This window comes from Suillus clintonianus (genome assembly GCF_016758775.1).
Source record: "Suillus clintonianus strain FC179 chromosome Unknown DEU56scaffold_8, whole genome shotgun sequence".
NCBI classification, from domain to species: Eukaryota; Fungi; Basidiomycota; class Agaricomycetes; order Boletales; family Suillaceae; genus Suillus; species Suillus clintonianus.
The window spans coordinates 131340-154401 of NW_024539232.1; the positions used below are offsets into that span (position 1 = coordinate 131340).

The 23062-nt window shown below is 48.9% G+C and overlaps 8 protein-coding genes across 8 annotated transcripts; 6 read left to right on the top strand and 2 right to left on the bottom strand.

The window, feature by feature from the left end:
- The first annotated feature begins 43 nt into the window (after positions 1-43).
- DEU56DRAFT_777390 (uncharacterized protein) lies at positions 44-2711 on the top strand. Its single transcript, XM_041351764.1, has 4 exons — positions 44-378; positions 439-1713; positions 1763-1907; positions 1960-2711. The coding sequence occupies exons 1-4, from the start codon at positions 358-360 to the stop codon at positions 2490-2492; spliced, it is 1974 nt and encodes a 657-aa protein (XP_041213119.1). The 5' UTR covers positions 44-357; the 3' UTR covers positions 2493-2711.
- Positions 2712-5282, top strand: DEU56DRAFT_777393 (uncharacterized protein). The gene is made up of 13 exons (XM_041351765.1): positions 2712-2923; positions 2970-3030; positions 3085-3150; positions 3207-3244; positions 3300-3344; positions 3394-3454; positions 3507-3523; positions 3573-3865; positions 3919-4406; positions 4458-4710; positions 4767-4804; positions 4860-5052; positions 5111-5282. The coding sequence occupies exons 1-13, from the start codon at positions 2838-2840 to the stop codon at positions 5188-5190; spliced, it is 1719 nt and encodes a 572-aa protein (XP_041213120.1). The 5' UTR covers positions 2712-2837; the 3' UTR covers positions 5191-5282.
- On the bottom strand, positions 5283-7157 carry DEU56DRAFT_879926 (GRASP55/65 PDZ-like domain-containing protein). Its single transcript, XM_041356076.1, has 6 exons — positions 6828-7157; positions 6491-6765; positions 6385-6431; positions 6257-6328; positions 5830-6203; positions 5283-5772 (listed from the first exon to the last, which is right to left on the bottom strand). Exons 1-6 carry the CDS (start codon positions 7081-7083, stop codon positions 5603-5605), a joined length of 1194 nt encoding a protein of 397 aa, XP_041213121.1. The 5' UTR covers positions 7084-7157; the 3' UTR covers positions 5283-5602.
- A 35-nt stretch (positions 7158-7192) lies between these two features.
- Positions 7193-9821, top strand: DEU56DRAFT_547298 (uncharacterized protein). The gene is made up of 2 exons (XM_041346739.1): positions 7193-7279; positions 7330-9821. Exon 2 carries the CDS (start codon positions 7348-7350, stop codon positions 9733-9735), a length of 2388 nt encoding a protein of 795 aa, XP_041213122.1. The 5' UTR covers positions 7193-7279; positions 7330-7347; the 3' UTR covers positions 9736-9821.
- Positions 9822-10069: 248 nt separating this feature from the next.
- DEU56DRAFT_777403 (fungal-specific transcription factor domain-containing protein) lies at positions 10070-13453 on the top strand. Its single transcript, XM_041351766.1, has 12 exons — positions 10070-10429; positions 10652-10665; positions 10734-10875; positions 10930-11706; positions 11753-11922; positions 12008-12101; positions 12167-12563; positions 12621-12751; positions 12807-12846; positions 12902-12998; positions 13052-13094; positions 13159-13453. The coding sequence occupies exons 1-12, from the start codon at positions 10326-10328 to the stop codon at positions 13214-13216; spliced, it is 2067 nt and encodes a 688-aa protein (XP_041213123.1). The 5' UTR covers positions 10070-10325; the 3' UTR covers positions 13217-13453.
- A 222-nt stretch (positions 13454-13675) lies between these two features.
- Positions 13676-15355, top strand: DEU56DRAFT_777406 (uncharacterized protein). Its single transcript, XM_041351767.1, has 8 exons — positions 13676-13825; positions 13917-13974; positions 14056-14227; positions 14283-14438; positions 14489-14601; positions 14683-14831; positions 14890-15037; positions 15090-15355. Exons 1-8 carry the CDS (start codon positions 13771-13773, stop codon positions 15259-15261), a joined length of 1023 nt encoding a protein of 340 aa, XP_041213124.1. The 5' UTR covers positions 13676-13770; the 3' UTR covers positions 15262-15355.
- Positions 15356-15506: 151 nt separating this feature from the next.
- On the top strand, positions 15507-17931 carry DEU56DRAFT_879933 (glycoside hydrolase family 16 protein; the record flags this gene model as incomplete). Its single annotated transcript, XM_041356077.1, has 11 exons — positions 15507-15722; positions 15782-16344; positions 16396-16429; positions 16481-16556; positions 16607-16705; positions 16760-16782; positions 16835-16865; positions 16918-17510; positions 17560-17587; positions 17647-17791; positions 17844-17931. 11 exons carry the CDS (start codon positions 15507-15509, stop codon positions 17929-17931), a joined length of 1896 nt encoding a protein of 631 aa, XP_041213125.1.
- Positions 17932-18270: 339 nt separating this feature from the next.
- On the bottom strand, positions 18271-22583 carry DEU56DRAFT_960028 (uncharacterized protein; the record flags this gene model as incomplete). Its single annotated transcript, XM_041359314.1, has 22 exons — positions 18271-18618; positions 18677-18866; positions 18928-19025; positions 19081-19164; positions 19219-19407; positions 19462-19545; positions 19598-19744; positions 19804-19878; positions 19932-20019; positions 20075-20099; positions 20155-20362; positions 20411-20600; positions 20652-20761; positions 20813-20865; positions 20932-21135; positions 21187-21253; positions 21307-21594; positions 21645-21793; positions 21845-21906; positions 21966-22036; positions 22083-22246; positions 22298-22583. The coding sequence occupies 22 exons, from the start codon at positions 22581-22583 to the stop codon at positions 18331-18333; spliced, it is 3120 nt and encodes a 1039-aa protein (XP_041213126.1). The 3' UTR covers positions 18271-18330.
- Between the last annotated feature and the right edge of the window lie 479 nt (positions 22584-23062).

The window sequence follows — 23062 nt, forward strand, 5'->3', positions numbered from 1 at the left end:
CACTACAAGCAGAAGCACCTCCGGTGGACCTAGACTCCACATGTGGTCATGTGTGGCACTCACAAGTACTTGGATCTATGGAACCTAGACTCCACTGTTCAAATGCATCTCAATTTATGCGAACATTTCGCCTCATATCCGGTAGTCAACAACGCTTGCAGAATTCAGAAGTCCTCCCTCATCTTCAGATCTGAAGTGCTGTGCTTTGTTCTGCGAGTCACCGGCGGCACGTTCACTGCCAGATCGTTCGAATAAATCCGATATATGTATATGCAATAAAACCCAGCCTATGGAGGGGCATATATAATTCGAGTCGACAATGGGCAAATTAGTGTCCCTCAACCAGGCCAACTCGTCATGTCTTCCAATGAACTCAAGGTTTGTCGTGCTTCTGGCCCATCATCAGACATTTCATTAACCATATTCTTTGATATCTAGAATATTTTAGACGACTTGAGCCAAGGATCTTTTGACTCTGTCGCCCAAGCCACTCTCTATGCTCTGAGGGACGACTGCCCTTTCCCCGATGTGTTTCAAATCACAGTCGCGCTCTTTGGCATCGTAGACTCAGTTCATCTCCAACGAGTCAAGCGCGGCCTCATCGCTCAGCCCATGCAGCAGGCTTTGGCTTTGCGAGGCCTAGCTTCGTTCATGCCATTCTGGCTTGGTCGCTCCGTCTACACTGCCAGAATGCTTAACACACTGTCTACTCGCTGGCCCATCATTCGCGAATGGCTGCTTTTCTTGGGGACAGACTATGTGTACAAAAAAAGCGTCGATAAAAGCATGCGTATCCTCGCCAAGCGAGCGATCGTCGACTTCCTGGGCATCTGCAGGCATGATCTCCTCGGGGACACGCTTCCTATTGTCCTGTCTAGCCCCGGAGTCGTATCTTTGTTGTTCGGTCTGTGGGACTTGGAAACAAAGGATCGTCTTTTCAGCTCCTGCATGCAACACGATGACATCCCTGGCCCCCCTCCGATTATTCGTACACCAGCCATTCTGGATTCCTGGATGTGCACATTTTCTGAGACGGAGAATTGGAATTGGCTCGAAATCATGCGCCCGTTTAACAATGACGGAGCAAAGATCGCTGCCACAGCTCTTGATCATCTGGAGCATGACCTTGCACAACACCCCATTGATTACGACTTGATTATCTGGGATATCCACCTTCTGACCTCCCTTTCCGTAAACAATACAATTCGCATCCCGTTGCTTATGCAACACTCGATGCAGAAAGCAGCAGGCGTTATTACTACTATGGTATCCCAGCGGCCCCACTCTTCCAAGCAGCGTTACTTAGTGGCCAAGGCCATTTCGTACGCGTGTTGGTATATCAGGGCGTACGTGGAAGACACGGATGGGCTACCCTGGATTTCCGAGGTCTTAGAGGCAGGCCTGTTGCCCTCACTGCTAGCGGTCGAGCCCTGGGTAAGACACCTCAAGGATAATAACGAAGAAGACTGGGAGCCACTCTGGCTTCTTCTTTCAACCATTTTCCCCAAGTATGCGATTTTTCGTTCCGTACTTAAGGTGATGGGTCGGTCCATCAAGGCCGTTAACGCCGTTAAGACGGTGGATAGGCCGAAGCCGGATGGTCCAATGCACAAACACTGGTCCACATTGGAGGCACTTGTGAAGACCCGACTTGACTTGTTGGAGACTGATGACGTCGATGAGGCACATGCCGACTCTTGTCAAAGCTCGAAGGTGCGTATCATCTCATACATCCCTCATATTCTTAGTGATTCTTCTCTAGTGCAATAAATCCGGAGCAGCAGGCACCTTCAAGCGCTGCGCTGGTTGCCTTCACGTGCATTACTGCAGTAGGGAGTGTCAGATTTACGATTGGAAACAAGGCGGCCATCAAACGTATTGTCGCGGAATACAAGCTCGTCGGGCCAGTACGTGTTTTACAAATTTGCAACTGATGCGAATTTCACAAATTCCTCGCAGAAGGAGTCATGTCCCGTATTTCTACTCGTGATCTCCGGTTCCTTGATCGCATCATTGCGTCTGATCTCTCCTATCAGAACGAGCGAATATCTGAGATAGCGGCAAAGCATGCTCCGGGACCCGCAGTCGTTGAGATTGACTACACCAGCATCCCTTTCCGCATCGGTATCGGCTGCACGGAAACGCTTCCCGTGCCAGAGACCTGCAAGTGCGACAGGCTGATGCAGCAAAAGTGGGATACTATGGTGGAGCTGGCACGGAACAGCAAGACGCCGGGGCAAAAGCTTCTGATTCGTGCCTTCATTCCATGTGGGTCGGCTCCGAAAGTGAAATTACAGCTCATCCCAATCAAGCGGATTCTCCCCGGTTATGACCCGAGCCAGGACCATGATCCCACCGAAGCTAGTGATACTTATGATCACTTGTATTCATGCGCGGGGGTCTCTTTCACTATAGTTGATCATTCGTACCCCGTGGAGACTCTCAGGCTCATGAGCAAGGAGATGAACGCGTTGACTATTGAAGGAAAGTAGAATTCCCCTGGCCCGGACCAATCGGCTTGAAGGATACTTTTTTTGGATACCAATGGATACTAAAAGCAAATTATTTCGCACTAGCTTCTACGCAGTTTGATTTTTTTCATACATGTCCCTGCAGTACCGTGACTAGTGTTTACAAGTACCTATTTAGCGACGGACAGGGGCTACCTCATTGAACTTAGTAAGATCCAGCATAGCTTGTCATCGCACACATGTTTACCACACTGTTCAACGTAATAGAGCATCTATCATCCACATCTCTCGTGTTGTACTCATGACTAGTCTTTGATTCTCACACCCACTGATTTTCGGCACTAAACCATTACATCGTGATTCGTGATGTCGGACCAAACAGACATCCAAGAAAGTACTGCAGTCACCTTCGAATGGACCCTTCGTGGTCTCAAGAATATCTTTGAATCGAGGTAATGGCATCGAAATACCCCCCGCTACCGCTGACCAGAATTGTAGCAAAGGTGAATCGAAGTCAAAGGTTACAAAGTCTGTCAGATTTGGAGGTGGACGCTGGCAGGTATGCGTTACATTGCATATCTCTTCGGCTAGCCTCATGAATACCGCCGTGCAGATTCTTTTCTATGCGAACTCTGGGACGGAGGGCGGAGGGTTCGTGAGCTTGTATTTGTCCTGTGAAGTGCGCTCCTTTGTTCCTTGCGTCACGAACTCGTTAGTTGACGCTGTCATCTCTAGCCCACTGCTGAAGAAAAAGACAATGCGGTAGACGGAAAGTACGTTTTCTGGAGGCTTCGGCTATCCTTGCGCACACTAACCTGGAATGCATAGGTGGGTACGAGAGGGCGTCTACAAATTCAATTTTGAGCTTCGAAGGTCAGACTTCACGTGTTTATGATTCGTCCACAGCTGATTCTTTTCATAGTCTCGGGAAGACCGCTCTGTTCAATATCAAAGAAGCCCACAATCATTCATTCTCGTCGAAGGTATATTCTCCGGTTAACTTTTCGATCGATGCTTAGTAGTTGGCTCATACAGACAGCCAATTGGGGATGGTGCGTGCATTCTGTTATTCATGAGATATCTTGGCACATATTTGAACAGGGCACAATTTGCGAGACGAGATCATGTATACTATCATTCAAATGCTGTTAAGGAACAGGACGCTTTTCTCGTCATCTGCACCATCACATCATCCCCAGCCGCCCCCGCGCAACCACCATCAGCGCCAGCTCAGCTTGTACCGAAGGATTTCTTGGAACGTGTAGGGTCGTTGCTTGATGATCCACTATACTCCGACGTCGAGTTCGTCCTCCCCTGCCGAGGCAGGTCAAAGGGTTCTAGGTGCATCTACGCCAACAGAAAGATATTGCAAAGAGCAGATTACTTTCAGACTAGTAAGGCCAATACGATCAGTACAATGCATCATGAATACTTACATTATTCTTAGTGTTCAGCTCGGGATTCTCTGAAGCTTCTTCAGACCTCGACCAACATGATATTGATGATTGTGACGGTGCCTCCGACGACACCTATCTTAGCCGTCAATATGATGATTCGGACGACGAAGATGATGAATACTCGACACGAACAATCGATGAACCGAGTTTTGATGGCACTGTAGAGTCGCAGATCGAAGATGGACCCTCTGTGCCAGTTGCAAGTACCATTAACATCGAGTCAAGCGTCCATTCTGTAGAGGCAGATGCACAAATAACGAGTGGTCCGGAAGATGGGCAGAATCCTATTGTTCAACCCAAGCTGTCTCACCCGTCGTCCCCAATTGCAGGGAGCAATAACGTAGCTCTTGACACGAATGCACACGATTGGATAAAACCTACAGCACCCGCCGAAGGCAAAGAGTTTGCGGGACCCAAGAAAATGCGTGTCTTTATTCGGGACGTCGCATATGCAACTTATAGGGCTGTTCTCTACTATGTGAGCGCGGTTTGGGGTGTATTTCGTACATGCATGACCTGAGCATTACAGATTTATACTGATGTCATTGTCTTCGCCCCTATATCGTCGTCGTTTGGCTCGACGGCTCAAAAGAAAGCGCCGACAGTAGTGTCGACAGCGCAAGCCCCTTCTGATAGTCAGTCTAACTTGCTCGACGTTCCAAAATCAGGGGGCTCGACAGAAACACCCACCTCAAGGAGAGAGTGGATTCGAAAGTGGCAACAAGCTCATCCAGGGCGACCATCTCCGTGTTCTGCAAAGGCTGTGTATCGATTGGCAGACAGTGAGTTGATCACACCTTCCTGGACTCTGCATCATTTACTATTACCGGAACGGTAGAACTCGGCCTCCTTGATTTGAAGGAGCGTGCATACCAGGTAAGTAGTGCATAGTCTCATGCGACTGCTAATCGTATTGACGCATATGATACAGCACATCCAGAAATCGCTCACTGTCGACAATATTCCTTACGAGGTGTTCTCTCCATTCTCTGCGACCTTTCAGGATGTCCGCAAGGTTCAAGTTAATTTCTTCCTTGAACACTGGGGAGATATTCGTTCTTCAGATGCGATGCGCAGTGTGTGGCAACAAATTCGCATCGGAAGACATCCTGGATTCGAGGAAGGTATGTGCTGGGACTATCTATTTTCACGACGTGGGGAGGTGACATATGATACATCCAGTATGGCCCTTGATTGCACAGCACCTAGAGTTCAACCCGAAGACGGGAAAATCAGGGGATTCGGAATCGACTGAGAGTTAGAAGTAGGATCGATGAATCTGTATTATTGTAAGGACATCATGTATATATGTTTCTGATTTACTTCAACAACACTTTTCCTCTTTCCTTGTTTTTTACGGTCCGTCGGTTGTCTTTCATCTAGATGGCATGAACAAAGAACGCGGGGGTCGTCCAGCAAGCGCCTGTCCTACATTTGATAGTGCATACATCAACACATGCATGCAAATAGCGTCAATATTTGCTGGTTGCCGAGGTGGCAAGCTCGATGAGCAGACACACGGGGAAGACTAATGAACCTGTAAATAAATATATCGTACAACGCTCGACCAGCTATAGAGGTGAACGAAATCCTAGAGCTCGACGTAGTGCACCTGGTTATAGTAACGTGAATCTAAATGGTCTGATGTATCCGATTATGCGCCACTCAAGCTCATCATTCAACAGAGGTCAGACTACCATAATCTGTGGCTTCCGTTCCATCAAAATCACTGTCTCCCTCATCTTCGTCATCGCTTTGTGGCTTTCCGATAACTGTAGACATGCTAGTACTGAACTGGAGGGCACTCGGGCTTGGGCCAGAAAACATCGCTGTTGTTCCAGTACCTTGATGTGTGTAGATCCTTGAGTGAGAACGAAACTATGAGCGGGGTGACGAATCACCATTGAGGAGCGAGCCAAATGAACGGCTGACGGTCGGTGTCTGTGATGCGGGATTTGGTGTATTCACGGACCGCCTTGGTGTCCCAGGACGTGAAGAGGTTGACGCTGAATCGCGCCGAATCACGTCGCCAGAAGGTCGCCGCCCTTGCGTGGCTTCATGATAGTGGGTGGGACGGGGATGTGCAATGTCACTTGGGCGCTGGTAAGCTCCGAAAGGACGGCGCCGATCTTCTGCACCTAAAGATCGTGAACCCTGTGAAACATCGGCAGGAACAAAGAGCTGCTGATCCTCAAGGTCACTATGAGAATTCTGGATGCCAGCGCCTGATGAGCCGTCCGCCGTGTGCGAAGGGATGCGGTGGAGAAGGCCAAATCTATCAGAAGTATGTCAATCCAATGATCCGTTTGCATTTTCTAGAAAACAAACCCGAAAACACATCCCAAGAGTCCTTCGCCACCCCAATGGCGATTGGGCACTAGTACGACCTCTCTGAGATTACTGAGAAGTGGCAGGTTAGAGAAATGCAAGACACGCGCTACAGCACTAGAACATACTCGAAGTCATACGAATAAACATAGACTCGCAACGGCTTGTCAACATGCTGCGAATACAAATGTTTAGCTGTCCAAAATAGCACAAGATCATCAGATAATGTCGTACAGCTTCCACCACGTCGTAAAAGTCGTTCTCCGCGGTCAATATGCCGCCGGACCATCCTATTATCCAGTCCCCATAGGGAACGAGACCGGCACTTTCTGCTGGACTTCCTTCTAGGACTTCAAGAACATGCCAAACATTATTTGTCGCATTCTCGAATTCGCACATCCGCATGCTCAAACCCAACAAGGAAGGTTGAGGGGAGTTCTCAGCATCGTCTTGTGGGATCGATGCTTGTTGTGCCAAAGCCCATGCCCGTGAGGGAACAATTGGTACAACTAAGTTTGGTCATATCGTTAACGCCATGACCATATCCTCTGAGACCAGTCACCAGACACACCTCGGGTTGTGCGCGTTTTGCTGTTCCAGACTAAAAGATTAAGCGTCTTCTCCTCGTGTTCTTCCACTATCTTTTCAAGCTCTGTAGCATCTATATCGCTCTCTGCGTAGAAAGCATCACTGCCATCGAAGCCGACAATGAAGTCGAAGAATGGCTCTATGGACGTCTGCGAGGCTGGCGATGAAGCAGTGACTCGTAAGACATGCAAAGCATGAGATTTTTGCGCCTGCGCTGCAGATGATTGTCCTGCTCCCATAGAGTCCGCAGAGAAACTTAACTTGAAGTCTCACATGAATTTCAATGGCGTCGAGAACTGGAGCACTAGATTGGTTGTTTGTCTTTGTTTGCTTTTAACAGTCCTTGAACCTACCCAAATTTTCTTCCGCAAAGCGCAAGTTGCGTTCATTCGGGGCGTCGATTCTATTTCGTCGACTGACTCCATGCGGCATGCGGTGAGCCAATTCACTAGTTTTGTGGTTTGTGGTTGTCTGAGCTAACATAGGTCTGAGACAGCTAACTTATGTTACTTTGTCGCCGTTTACTTCCTCGAGTACACACCCCGATCCGTGTTTACGCGCAACATTTAATTGGCAGCCAGATCCATGGCAAAGCTCTATCTCGCTCGAGAATTGCCAATGCCACTGTGCATAATGCCTTGCCGGAGGCTGTGGACTTGGCGCCTATGCTTCACCGTACTTCCGGTGTTGAGAAAGAGTTGTTGGAAAGAATTGCGTGCATTTCAACATGGTTACCTCCACAGGTGCCGAAGAAGTATGCACAAGTGGAGAAAATGTCGGAAGCTCTACCCGACCCTTTTGCGGCCTACGCGGAGCTGCGACGATTGGACAGAACGCTGGCCGCGTCTTTACCTCTCCCCATACTTGTCGCCCTCTCCGAGAAGGCCACAAAGCATGGACTATCGACTATCGTGGATGGTATTGCTACAGACTTACTGGACGGGATTATCACCACGTCAAACCATCAGCTTCGAGTCGCCGCGGCATTGCTGTCAGTGACACACCCCGATTCGCTCGTTCTTCACAAACAGAAGATTCACTCCCTCCTCGTCCTCCTTTGTCAATCCCACGCGCTTTCTGAATTAAGTACCACGAATGTCTCCACACTAGTCAAGCATATTGTCGACAACCCCAGCATAGATCCGTACGATGCAAAGATCGCGGATATCCTCCTCCCTATCTTCCACCAATCCCTTAGAAACCATTCCGCGCCCAAAGCTGCAAAGTCTATGTCCTATCGCCCTCCGGGTGATGTTTTCATAGCTTTTGGCCTGATCCATAAGTTGATCGTATTCGACCGAGACCGACACGCCCTCCACCTCTTCCAGACTCTCACCGAGACCTGTCAAATCCCAGTAGAAGCCTTCACAGAAGTATATCATACTTCTGCACAGGACGACAATTTCGCCTTTGTCATCAGGTCGACATTGGTCAGAGCCTGTCTCCACTGGGGCTGGTACCATCGCGCACTTGACATCGTGACCACTGCAATCCGGACTCAGGTTTCCACTGATGTTGGAGTCACTGAACTGGCGCTTAGCACGCTGCATCTTGCTCTGCATAACGCGTCCACCAACCATTTCAAGCACTGTACATGGCTTATATGTCATCTCATAAATTCTGCCGGCAATGTTATTGTTCCCGATAGCATGGTTCGCCTATTCTATGACAAAGCCATGTACTTGCAAGATGGCCCATCCGCGGAAGTTCTTTACACAGACACGCAATCCCCAAGAGTCATTCGGAGGGCCAAGTATCCTCTTCCACGAGGGCATTCGTTGACATGGCTCATGAACCATCTTACGACCTCCAGCCGGAACGTGCACCTGGCTCGGACATTAGCCAAGCAAGTGATCGACGAGATGGAGCCAATACCAATCCAAGATCGGGCTCATTTCATTGCTCTTACTGCATCCCATGGTTTCTCCTCCTCCGCACGTACCTTGTGGGAACGGTATTCCGTCGGAAGGGATCGCGAAGCGGTCCTCGGCAATGCTTCCTTGATGTTACGCATGGTCAGCATCTTTTCCAAGCTCATATATCGCACCAAGACCGAGATAGAGGAACCGACAAGTCAAGATAAGGGTAGCCCAAGTACGGCTCTGGCGCTTAGCGAGCGGCAGAAGCAGTTGGAGCATTTGCTTCAGTTCGCTGAACGGGTCATTGACGCCTTTCGCATGATCAAAGGCTCCCTGGAGGAAACGTCTCATTATGATTTGAGCACATTGGCCCGTGCCTACATTACGCTTGGACGTGTTTCCGAAGGTCTGGACATGCTCAAAGTTCTACTTCAGCGCTACGAAATTCCAGACATCTACGATATCAACATTGCTCTATCCGCCATGGCTGAACTTCATCCGAAGAAGGCAGTGCTCATCATGAAAAAGATGATTGAACGAGGCATACGCCCTGATGCAGTGACGTTTGGAACTATCATTCATCATGCCATCCTTCATGACGAGTTGAGGCTGGCAGGCTACTTGATTGGTCGTGCCAAAGAGCTTGGGTGCGAGGAGCTGTCACCCAAAACCACTGCTTCGCTTCTAAGGGCGAGTGTAAACGTGGAAGGAGCTCCCAAGTCGATTTTGAAGGAAAATCTGCAGCGGGCCTGGGAGATCATCCAAACGGGGGACGTCTCGAGTATCGTGCACTCGCCCAACACCGGGAAATACTGCATATTTGCGTCACTCCGCCTTGATGACCCCGTGATGGCGTTCAAATTCTGGGAGACGCTGGTGAAGGGGAAGACTGAATGGGGGGATAGGAAACAGGTGTTTCAACGACGGCTGATTGCCAATATGGTCCAACGACACTGCCAAGAAGGTGCGCTGAGTCGCATTCGTGGTCGACAGATGCTTGCACAGTTGAAGGAGAGGAGGGTGCTGTTGTAGATCGCTATGCGGATTGGAAATTGTAGACATAAAATATTTACCCCACATAATGACAAAGAGCAGCTCAAACTACATTGCGCAGGTGGCTACGGAACGACTATCTTCCTTTGGACTGACTTGGGGGAGCGACCTGCGGGTACATATAGCTGGCTGCCACGCGACTAGATGGTCATCAGTTGGTGGGACAAGAAGCAAGAACGAATGTAATGTTTACTGCAATATTTGCGTGGGTGTTGTTAAGAGGAAACGACGTTGGAGAGCATGAACCCAGTTGAGATCTTGACCAGAGGGAGCCAGAGGGTTGGTTGTTTGTTGATACTTACTAAATCGGGCGCGGGGTAAATGCGACCAAAGAGCCGGGCCGGTAAATCCACGTTGAAGTGGTGTGCTCGCCGGTACGTTAGAGAACCTTGGTTCTAATTGTGTCTGGGAGGCGTACCTAGGCCTATCTTCCTGCAGCTGGCCATAGCTACGGCCCAGCAAAGAACACGCATAACTCCCTTGGAAATCGTCGAATCACCGTGACTACAAGAACTTGTTCGTTCCCCGTTCCGTCTCCATTAGCTCTCAGCTACTCTTCACCGTCTGTCATGCCTGCTGTGCGAGCAAAAAAAGACGCTAAATCTGTCTCGCCTACATCGTGCGACGCAAATCCAAACGAAACTACCGCCGAACATAACAGAAGTCAGAGAAAGTGCGTCCGAGTCCTCATAAAGACCGATGTTTCTCCGTTGAACTTCAAACCCCATCTTATTCCACTACCTCCATTGCGTCTAACCCGATCCATATAACCTTCGTGACCGGGTCCAGCCTGATCCAGTGCTATCGGTTCTAATAGCGACCTTTTGTCATGTCATTTTTCTCTGTTTTGGTAAAGATTCAATGTTCTGACTTCATCCCCTTCTTCATTCAACAGGCGGCAATCTCAGAGTACGTTTTAGCGCTCATTTCTCCAACGTTAATCAATATTGAGTCACTCATTCGCTTCTTTCGAATAGGCTGTGATGCTTGTCGAGCCAGAAAGGTTCGATGCGTCCGGGAGAATCTAGAAGATCCAAAGCAGTCATGCAAGCACTGCCTAGCCCTTGGAATACCCTGCACTTACGATTACCGACCAAAAAAAAGAGGACCCCCCAACTTGTAAGTAATCCCCCAGAGTCGCACTTTGCCCTCATATCTATGCTGGATCTTTAGATATCTGCGTCGTTTACAAGAAGCAGCCGCTGCCGCTGCTGTAGCTCAATCTGAGCAGAATAATAACGATGTTGCGTCAATATCACCCATTTCTGCTCACCAATCTCTTGCTAGCCCCACACAATCAAGCTTATCCCCTTTGCAGCAGCACACACATTCCCCTTCCCTGGAACCTATCTTGACCCCAATCCAGACTGCCGCTCCCATTATCATCACTCCATCTCGATACCCTATCGCGGCCGACTCGTATCATAATCACTACTCTCCTGTTAATACGATCCTACCAACATCCGCTAGTAGCGCCTTACTCCCTCAAAAGACAGACGACAACCAACCGTACTCCTTTTCCGAGTCATATGGCGGATTATACAACTGGTCTTATAAACATCATCAGCCCCTCCCGGTTCTGCTTCCGAGTGTCATACCTCCACTTTCGTATTATTACCGACCTCACCGTTTGGAAGATATCGCTCCCCGGGACAGTATTTCACTCATAATCGCGCTTTTCTTCGATTTCGTGTACCCGTTAACCCCGTGTATCCACAAGCCATCGTTCATGGCGGACCTGCACACCAAGAGAGAAGAACGCGACCCGCTATTTTTTGCTCTTGTCATGTCCACAGTAGCATCAACCTTGGTGCAAGTACCACGATCTTATGTGCCCATGGAACGCTCCGTTGTGCGAAAACTTGCGCAAAGGTGTTATGAAGCCAGTCGACATATCACTACCGCAGCCTACGACCCTCCCACGTCTATGCACGTTGTTATCCGATACTTGTGGGTGTTTCTGTCATTTCTCATTACGTTCATTCATTATTGCCAGTGACTGTGTCTACCATTTTTGCGAAGGTAATGATGCCGCACAACATGCCGCCTTCGGTGAAGCGGCTCATATTGCCGTTACCCTCCGCATGCACGAGGAGTCCTCCTATGAGGGGCTTGACCCCATCGAATGCGAGGTTAGACGGCGAACATTCTGGTTACTTTTTGGCGGTATGTCTGGACTGTCTCGTTCATCGATGCAAAAACATCGTGTTTGAAACGGACAAAAAATTTAATTTGACCTTGTGATCTGCAGCCGACAAGTCGATGTCGATTCTCTTGGGGCGCCCCATATGTCTTCGTGACGAAGATTGTACTGTTCACTTTCCGAAGGAACTCGATGATGAGTAGTAGGTCACTTTGCTTTTCACCCAAAGATAATAAAGCTGATCAATTCTGTGACTTCTCCTTTTAGCATCATTCCCACTGCATACCTGCCTCAGCCCCGTGGCAAGACGGCCCTGGTCTCAGGATTAAACTACATCTCCAGGATTTTTGCACTTCTAGGTGAAATACTAGTTCGTATCAGAGTCGATAAGCGGTCACCTCCGCAGGGTCAATTTGCAACAGCGAGACTGGAGGAGGTTCAATCGCTGCACTCGCGCATTATGGGGGCCCTTATGCACACACCAGAGCCCCTGAGGCTGAAGCAGACGCGTCGACACAGCCGCCTTCCAGCTGAGTACGGCGGTGCTGGGTTCAGACAAGCCACGTTCGCGGAGGTCAAGGACTTCTTTGAAAACCCCAAAGCTTCACGTGCAAATGCCCTTAACCCATTCCTCGTCATGCAGGCAAATCTTTACGTGACTCAAGTGAGTTATCACTTTTAAACGGCACTGTTTAAGGTTTTCTCAACTCTGTTGATCAAGCAACTCGTTCGATTCGTGGTGGAGCAATACCGCGATGAACTGGTCACGTCTTTGCAAGGTAGTATTGATGAACATCAAGTTGCCGAGGATCGGGAAGCAGTCGCGAGTGACCTGCTCAATATTCTTCACAGGCAAGATTGTTAACTTCATTTATTTGACACGGTGCTGATAAAAAAAATTCCACAGTATTCCTATCCAGTCAATCGCTACTAATGGACCTTCACTGGTGAGAATTGTCCGTGTTGATTTTTGAGCTTATCAAGTGAAACCGCTTCACCCAGGTGCACAAAGTGCGATTCGTCGCATCCACCTTGCTAGATGCTGTTCGAAAAGCGGAGACCGCTCCGGCATCGGCGGCGCGTGCCCATGCTTTCCTATGTGCGTTTCGCGCGGTCATCGCTGTACCGCTATCTCTCTGACACGCTTCTTAGGGGACTTCCTATCTATTCTGTCCGAGATCGAGAGAAATTATCTGTGAGTTGCGGCCATTAGCATTCCTGCGTGTGAAGTCTGTGAAACTCATTACTGTGTATGCCAGTCTTGACGACGATCGTGACGGGACATCGAGCGGCGACGGTGGCATGCCCATGATCTAGTGTTGTTTTCTGTATGTATGCAAACTGATATATGGTATATGTACTTCCTTCTGTTGTCCTTGCTTGTGTCGTAGATTTTCTTTGGGATGGTGTATCGTATCGCTAGACTGATCTATTCGTATTAATACCCGTTTTCTTTCTAAAATTATCGATATTCGATATTCGTCACTGTTAGACTATGTAGCCTCACTCCCAAGCCTGCTATCTTTATGCCCCCGATGTGTTAGAATACCAAGCAATTTTACTGCATTCGTGATTGGCATACGGATGTCGATGTTCTATCTTCAGAATCTCGGCACCCGACCTCGGATATCATGGTGCTATTTTGACTGAATCTTCAATGTATTTTGGTCGGACGATTCATTGCCTTCGAAAGTTGTTGGTGAGAACAGGGGGAGTTCTAAGTTTGGCCTAGCGTGACTACCCTGTGACATTTATGTGACTCGCAAAAGTGGTTTTGGCCAAACCGTTGAGCCTGCAGAGTCAATATTTCTGTTTATTCCAGTCATTGTGATTCTGCTTTGCATACATATAAGTTGACGTGCCAACTCGTCATGGACACACAATACGAAGGAGGGAGCAAAGGCGACCCAGTGCAGATTACGGAAGGTTGGACAATCCCTGCAGATTGGCACCAAACGCTGACAGGAGACGCGTCTTCTTTTGGTGCATTAACGATTGAACCTTGGTGGTGATGCAGATGAAGCAGCTGTTTATGACCGCCAGATCCGATTATGGGGCCTCGAAGCTCAGCAGCGGTGAGTGCACGGTCGTTTGCTACACAAGTAGCAGGCATGGGCTCGCGCGCGTACCTCGAGTACTGAACCGGCTACTGGTAGAATGCGAAATGCCACCATCTTGGTTATCCGACTGCGAGGTACTGCAACAGAAGCAATCAAAAACATCGTTTTGGCAGGGATAGGCAAACTTGTTATTTTCGACTCAGAAGAAGTCAAGGAGGAAGACTTGGGCGCTGGCTTCTTTTTCAGAGATGAGGATGTGGGGAAAAAGGTAAGTACAACAAAGTTCCATCCTCTTGTGGTTATTTATCGGTCTTTTCTAATAGAGGGTGGATGCTGCGAAGGCTCGAATAGAGGCCCTGAATCCGCTTGTCACAGTGCAAGCCTTGAGACATCCGACGCTTTTAGAGCAGGGGTCTCTCGAAGCACTTATTATGAGCGTCGATTTGGTTTGTGTGACGGATTGGGACCGCGAAGGCTTGGTACGTTCAATGATCCTCAGCGTAGTCGTCACTAAGTCTGCTCCCTTTAGATCAAGATCAATGACATTTGCCGGCAGTTTGAGAAGCCGTTCTATGCTGGTGGTACATTCGGCCTGCTCGGTTACGTCTTCTGCGACTTGCTCAAACATGACTACATTTCCCCGTGAGTAGCCTTCATTCATCGTTCTGGATGACAGCTCATTTCTATCTTGCTCTTCTTGTTATCTTACATCGTTGAGGAAAGTGACCGGTCGGCACCCAAAGAAGCACCAAAGAATGTGAAAGCGAGTGCATCATACTCACGACTGTACATGGCTTTGCAGCATCGGTGGACAGGCCTCACAAAACGGCAAACAAAAGAACTTAACCCTGCTGTGGTGCATCTCATTCTGGGTATGAAACAGTATCACGCTCTAATTCTACGCACGCGACCTGATGTGCACCTGGCCAGCCCTTTGGGAGTATCAAAATAATCATGAAGGGAACCTTCCAGACGACATGGATGCAGCCTCCGAGCTAGGGAAGATAGCCAACTCTATCCTCGCTACGTCAGACGTCAACCGACAAGTTCTGACTTCAGTCCCGCAGGATCTAATTGAGTGCGCATCATTGAAACTACCTGTTTGGTTTTAAATAACGTATGGGTTTCAGTGCAATGAGCACATCAGCTGCGCATGAGTTCTCGCCGACATGCGCAGTTGTTGGAGGGATCTTAGCACAGGATATCCTGAAAGCCCTCGCCGCCCGGGAAGCGCCGATAGCAAATTTTTTCACGTTCGATGGAAACACGGGTGGTGGATCGGTGTGTAGGATGAATATGTAGTTGATGCTCTTGGACTATGCGTGAATCATGATGCTCGTTTAATTCTCTATTCTCTTGATATGATCTGTTATCTCTCTTATTGGCTATCACCACGGCGATGTCGAAGCGGTGTTACAATTCTAAAGCAAGCCGGCGTGCGTGGGAGAAGCCAAGTTGTCCAGGTTTAGACTAGCCAGCGTTGAAGCCACGGGTCAGGGTCACCCTGCGAATATCTTCCATAGCCTCCACTCTTCTTCTTAACCCTCATGGTCCCTCAGCAACAACGTCGGCCTCCTCCAAGCGCCCAGGAATATTACGCCGTACCACAGAGTCCACAAGGTTCATCTATGCAGGCCTCATATAATCAGTCACGACCCCCAGTAAGGTCTGGTTCTGCAGGCAGCCAGATGCAATCAGGTAGGGGCGCCATCGCTCAGGGAGTAGCTAGCGGTCAAATTGGCGGGGGATACGGTCCTTATTCTGTGAGCACTCTACTTCTTAGTCTATGTTGATCCTGCTGTGAACTTTCTGGCGCTTCAAGTACAACCCATCTACATCGCAGAACAACGGTGTCCACAACCCTTCACGATTCAGCGCCGCCGCCTCTGAGGGCTCTTCTGCGACTGGCGAAAAGCCAGCCGGTCCCCTAGGCACCTCGTCTACCGTCCCGCCATATCTGTGGGACATCAAGGATCCAGATCTCGATGACGCTCTGCACAATCCAGATCCTGTTAATGATGCTGCACTCGACAGTTCTTTCACAATTTTTTCAGCACGAGGATGGGCGAATGCATCTGCACTCTTCATACTCGTCATCGGACTCATCACACTGTTCGCTGGATACCCCATTATACATTATTTTAGCTTGGCTGGCAACACGACACCAGGATACAACTTGGGTGGAATAAATTCATCGGGTCAAGTACCAGTACTCGCTGGCATGCCGACCCTCATAGATGCCGCTACCCCATCACAATATTACACCCGAACGGGGAGTGATGGAGACGCGTACAACTTGGTGTTTAGCGATGAATTCAATACAGATGGCCGAACGTTCTGGCCTGGGGACGACCCATTCTGGGAAGCAGAGAACCTTCATTATTGGTGAGCGTGGACAGCGTGAGATTTCCAGCCAACATAACATCTTTGATCCAGGGCTACTGGCGACCTCGAGTGGTATGATCCACAGGTGCGGTAGCATCCAGGAGTTGTGTCTATCCTGATCTGACGTCCATCACAGGCTATCACGACTCAGGGCGGTAACATGGTAATCACTATGACGGAACAACCCATAAACAACCTCAACTTCCTGAGTGGTAAGTTGAGACCGCTAGTGTGATGGTCCTTATCGACTAATCATTTATAGGCATGGTCACAACATGGAACAAGATCTGCTTCACAACGGGATACATAGAGGTCAACGTCAGCATGCCAGGCTCACCTCAAGCTCCTGGTTTCTGGCCTGGTGGGCAAAGTTGGCTATCGAGCGCTATCTATTTTTACTGATGCCGTTATTTAGGTGCATGGACCATGGGTAACTTGGTGAGTCCCTATAATACACGAGGTTTTCAGCAGAAATGAATACAAATGATAGGGACGCGCTGGTTATGGCGGCACCACCCAAGGTCAGACAGCGACTGTATGTGCTCTCACTTGTGTCTTAATTTTTTTTTCTAGGCACTTGGCCATACAGCTACGACTCGTGTGACGTAGGAATATTGCCTAATCAGACCCAGAATGGAGTTCCTGCCGCAGCGACCACAGGCGGAAGCGGCGGCGGGCCTCTGAGTTATCAACCGGGTCAACGACTCTCGAGTTGCACTTGCTCTGGTGGAGATCATCCTGGGCCTAATTTGCAGACGGGACGTGGAGTTCCGGAGATCGACATTTTTGAGACCCAAGTCGACGTCACCGTTCTCGAAGGCCAAGTTTCGCAATCCTTCCAGGTCGCACCATACAACTATCAGTATCAGTTCACTTCGACTACACCTGCTACGACTCTCCAGAACTCTCAGACTCAATTGAACAGTTATACGGGTGGTATATACCAACAGGCCTTGTCTGCGATCACCTACATCAATAGTGAGAACTACAACGGGCAGGGCTACGCGAAGTATGGCTATGAATGGTGGTCAAACCCTAGCAACCGGCCAGAAGGATACATTCAGTGGTACAGTGAAGGCCAAGAAACATGGAAAATCACAGCTGCATCTATCGGGGCGGATTCAACAGTGGATATCTCGTCGCGTTTAATTCCTGAGGAACCTATGGTACGTTGTTTGTTGTATGACCTGTCCCAACATTTGACGCCATCTACAGTATATTATCCTGAATCTGGGTCTCGCCCGTGAGTGGAACCCAACAGAGACTTTCTTTTTGTTGGTAACTAAACGTGCATCACCATAGCTTCGTTCCAGCCACAAGACTTTATGCACATGCAATTTCCAAGTGAAATGTACATTGACTACGTTCGCGTCTACCAGCGGGATAACGTCCAGAACGGCCTGACCTGCGATCCGCCAAACCGCCCCACTGCGACTTATATCAATAAGTACGTATCTCTCATACCCTCATGCTATCAACCAGTATCTCACACTGCGCAGCCATTTGAACGCATACACCAACCCCAACCTCACAACCTGGACACAAGCTGGATATAGCTTCCCCTCAAATACTCTCACCGGGTGTTAAGGTGGCCATCCCCCTTGTTTCGTGCTGTGCCGTTGTGTTGTTAGTCATGATCTTATATAGCCATACGCCCTGCTTGCATTATTGTACGACCGCACAACTATTGCGCGCTGGACACTTCATCCTTCACTCTAACCTTTATTACGCTCCCTCCCACAAAAGGACGTCCCCCGCCCACGACCGTGGCCACATATACTTACTGCAGCTTACTGCGCGTCGACATACATGGAACTTTATTAGTCTCTCGTTATTTCGTGGTAGAGACATTCTTTCATAGTCGTTACCTATCGTAAATAGGATCCGAGACCACAACAGAGGAGATGGTGAAATAGATTACACAGGTTTACCCGTGAATGAGACTGACGGATCAATGCGGCAATCGGAAACGGTGAGGGCGATAATCTACCCTAACATTTTTCTGAAGTCGTCTTGCCCCTTCTTCTCCTTCCGCTCCAGTGGCTGAGCGTTTGAACTCGATATTGCCTGCGTGGCACCAAGACCAGGTTTTCGAGCACGACCAAGGCCGGCTCTTGGCCGAGACCCGGCTGCCCGTGGCACAAACATGCCCCCAGTTGCTGGCGGCGGTGCCGCAGGCTGACCACGGGTGGACCCTGGCTGCTCTTCAAAGAACTGTAATACATTCCCGCTCAAGATGATAGGTTCAGCCCGAAGCAGTAGTTTCCCAGCCTCCTATAAACGTGAAGATATGTCACAAGGATCCTGCGGAGTGTGGTAACACAATACTAACAGCAGGATTTTCAAGTTCGACCACTGCCTCGTTCAAAGCAGTGAAGATCTCAGTTCGTTTAACGAGGGAATGTTTTTCCAGGAGCTGATGAAGTAGTCCTTCTTGTGTTCCTGCGGGAAGATTTCGAACTCGAACAGAACGATTTCGAGCATCAGCGCGGTGGCCGAAACCTGTTTCCGCCGTGCCCTCTCTAAAAATGTACAAAGTAAATCAAAAGTGATGTGTAGAGTGTTGCGAGAGATTGACTGAACTTGTTCTTTGCACGCACGCGAGTATCTGTGAAGGTGACTGCAATACGCCGATTCTTCAGTTCATAGTTGTTAGCGGCAAGCGCAGCACGAGCATCCGTCTACAAAGCGACATAATGAACAAACAAAACAGTTTCTTGTTCGTGGAAACCATACCTCTGATTCAAAATCAATGAAAGCAAAGCCTTTGGGCTGTCCGCTTTTGTCCTCCGCAAGGCGGATGTCTTTGATGGGGCCATACTGACAGAAACAGCCACCCTTAGCAACCGACCACTGCGCATAGAATGGGCTTACGGTCTCAAAGACTTTTCTCAAGTCTTCTTTCGTCGCAAATTTGCTAAGGCCAGCGATGTAGAGTTCCCGCTCATTAGCGTCTGCATCTGACCTCTCCTTCTTGCGCTCGGGATTCGAGATGAGCACGCTGATAGCGCGATCGGGTTCCAACTCGCGACCATGGAGTTCAAGCGCTCGTTCAGCTGATGGCTGTCGTGCAAAATGTTAGACCTTAACAGCTCATACAAAAGGAGTATCACAAACCGGAGATGTGTACTGCACATAGCAAAAACGTCGCGTAGCCTTGAATTTCTTGCTTGGCCATCGTACATCAAAGATAAGGCCATACTTTTGGGAACTGAATCAGCCTAAGATATAATACGCAGCAAAGTAAATGCACCTGGCCGAACAAATCACGAACAGATGTGTCATCGAACTTTTCCGGGAAATTCGCGACATACAACGTAGAACGCCACGCTAGATGCACGCTGATTTCAGTCTCATGTATCCTTTTCTTGTCCTTAGTAAGAGCAGCTGGCACGCTGTCCTTAGGAAGGAATACACGTGTCAGTACACGGTTTTGGTCCGTGAATTGACGTGACCTACCCTATCTTGAAATTCCACCGTTGCCACCAGTGTCTCAGGCATACGAGTGAATTTGACGTCTCGGATATCGCCACACTAAATGTACGGGAGTGAGAAATATAGGAGGAATAAAGCCAAAAGGATAGAACACTCGCATCTTTGAACAATGCCTTTAGATCGGCTTCAGTCGTCTCAGATGGTAGGTCGGCAACGAAAACGGTGCAATTCTCTCGATCGCTGATCATTAACTTGTTTTAAGTGAACATCCTTTCGAGTATAAAGGAATCCATACCGTTTCAGGGGAACAGGTGGAGTTTCTGGAAGCACAGTCTCGTTAAAGCCTCAATGCAATGACGGTAACGAATGATTTACCAAGGCGAGGCTTCTTAGCCCCACTTATTTCAGTAGTGGAGTGTTCTTCCTCAGCTTTCCGTTTCCCTTTCGTGTCGGTTGGAGCTGACAAGTCGACATCCATCGCTTCACTGACGACAGCTGTCACGGGAACAGATACAGCTGGCACCGACGTAGCCTGCTGCTCTGCGTACTGGGCTGCAGCAGCTGCATATGCTTTCTCGGCTTCCTGAAGTGCAGTTGAGTTCTTGCCAAATTGTTATGACAGCGCACTTACCCGCGCTCTCCGCGTCTCAAGTTGGGCCCTTGCTTGAGTTATTTTATTGATAGAATCCTCGAGAGAAGAAAGCGATCCGTGCGCATGTTCAAAGTTATGCCATGCATCCCAGAGGGCCTCTGGATAATCCAGATTCTTCGTGCTCATATCTTGGAAGGTTTTGCGGGCAAGATCATGGTGATCTGTGCGGCTGCAAAGAGTTACTTGAACGTCCAGGGAAATGAATTTGACTAGAGCGCACATGAGAACATCAGTGTAAGCCACCCAAGCTGCCCAGCTTGTTCTATAGTGAGAAGCTGTGGAAGCCCATAGTTGTACAGCTGCATCCGGAACATCCGCAAGACTGAGATACTAGATAGAGGTTTCGCTAAGTTTATTGGCGGCGGTGATAAACTGACATACAAATTCAGACAAGAACTTCTCTAGGCGGAAACGGGGATCTCCAGTGTTCGACGCTGGAAGACGGGGAAGGGTTCTTGTCATTACTATCCATGATTGGGTCAAACAACATGCACTCTTACCTTGCCGAACTATCGCGATCCCATCCTCCACGACCTTGATGAGGGTGGCCAAACTATCCCCATCAGCACGACCACCTTCAACTGCGCGCTTCTCAGCGCCTGCACGAGCGAGAACCAAAGATACAATCTGGTCAGCGTCAATTTCACGATCATTCTTCCCGTCCCTCGTAAATAGGTTTGTTGAGAGCGCCCGAGTGTAGGCGGCTGAAAAGAAACATACATAAGAAAATGAATAGCTTCAACGCAATTTTTCACCTTCAACATCTTCGTTATCGTCGGTGCTCATTCCAGCTTGACTGGCCCCGGACTCTTGTTCCCGTTCCTGGCGCGAGAATAGGCATGCAGAGTGAGTGGGTCAAGGTTTATCGAGCTTACCAGGAAACGGATGTATCGTGCCCAAACTTCGCCCGAGCCTGGTGCACTGCGTGTCGCACGTCGCCAAAACTGCACACTTTGGCCTTGTGATTTGACAAAATCAATGTATCCAACCCAGAACGTTTGCATTGCCCGTTCGGCGCCAAGCTCGCCAGCAAATTGGCGTCTTGATGCCTCTGCAAGGGCGCGTTCATAAAGTCCAGAAAGAATGAAATAATCCGGATCTTTTCGACGTCGCTCTGCAGCGATATAAGTTGCGTATGCATCGAGTGAATATCCAGCAGCTGCCTAAACAAAGTTACAGTCAAGGCATTCGTAAAGAAACACAATTTGCCTACCAACGCTATCTCTGAGGCCTCTCGTTTCTCATATGCTTTGACAGCTCGTGAACGCAGCTTTGACGCAGATATGAGAAGCGATTCATATTCGTTAGCAGGCTTGTGTGCCGTTGTAAATGAGGAATATAATTGGTAGGTATCTTGATGGTCTATGGTTGCAGCCTTAGTACCGAAAGACAGCATGAATGATGGTGTCTTACTGGCGTGTGGTTGCTGGAGACGAGCAAGCAGAATTTCTTCAATCAGGTTGACCGATAGGGGCCTAACATGGCATGAGCTAGCTGCTACAAGTTGTCGAAGTCACGAAGCTTTGCAACGCACTTCTCGTTCATTGAGGCCTTCTCCAGTATTTCAAGCTCCCAGTTGTAATACTGATCCCACAGTACATGACTCTGTGTGTCGTCGGCGTTTAGTAGTGCGTTGAATTGAACAACTCACTTGTGATGTGTCACCAGCGCCTTTGGAAACAACACTTGACAATGCTTCCCGAGTCCAGTTGTCGGAAAACAACTCTCCTAAGTTATCTGGTTCAACCTCTGACCCAGAGAAGTATTCGTGACGGTCGACTAGTAATTCCAGATGCTTTTGCAAAATCGAGAGAGCTAAATGTAGCCTGTCAATATCTCCCAAACTGCATATTGCAGCCCACATACACATGTAGTCTAACTCTGCCTTCGAATACACGTCCAACACCTCTAGTACACCTCCCGGCGTATTTATATCACTCGCAGCAGTCTTCGCGTCAATGAGAGGTAACCAGATGTCGTCTGGTGTTGCCATATAGTTTGCCGCCATCTCAAGAGCAACCAACAATTGGTCCTTGTCTTCCAAAGACTTTGCCAGGCGAATGTGTTGCACATGGAGGTCAACGATGTACGAATTCGCGGACAGTTTTGTGAGCGTGTCAGCAAGAGCATCGAGAGAAGCGGACTCGTCCATAGCGCGAGAAAACGAGCAACTAAGAGCCGCTTATTCGTTTTGATGGACAGTGGGCAAGTAATGATCTGGTTTTGAACCGGTGAATTCGACGAACAGACTGTGTTGCAGCGAATACGTAGTAGATGATATATGTAAAGCGGACCCCGGATACTTACTTCCATTCAGCGGGCGGTATCAATTCAGACAATTCTAAACATCCCTTCATCGACATCCGCAATGACAAAGTACACCCTATCGAATGATATTTACTATTGACGTCGGCACAAACGCAACAGTTTGCAGGACATGGCTTTGGCTACCGACGATGGATAGGCCTTGAACTTGGTGTCCTCAGTTGGTACGTCCTATTGTTGCTGAGACTCCCATCTTTATGAGTGAGTGACGCTACTACTTAGACCCATTCTATCCACAAAAAGCAGTGGCAAGACCCGCCGTTGAAACCCGTGTTTTGTTGTCCGCGGTAAGGTTTCCATATCTTT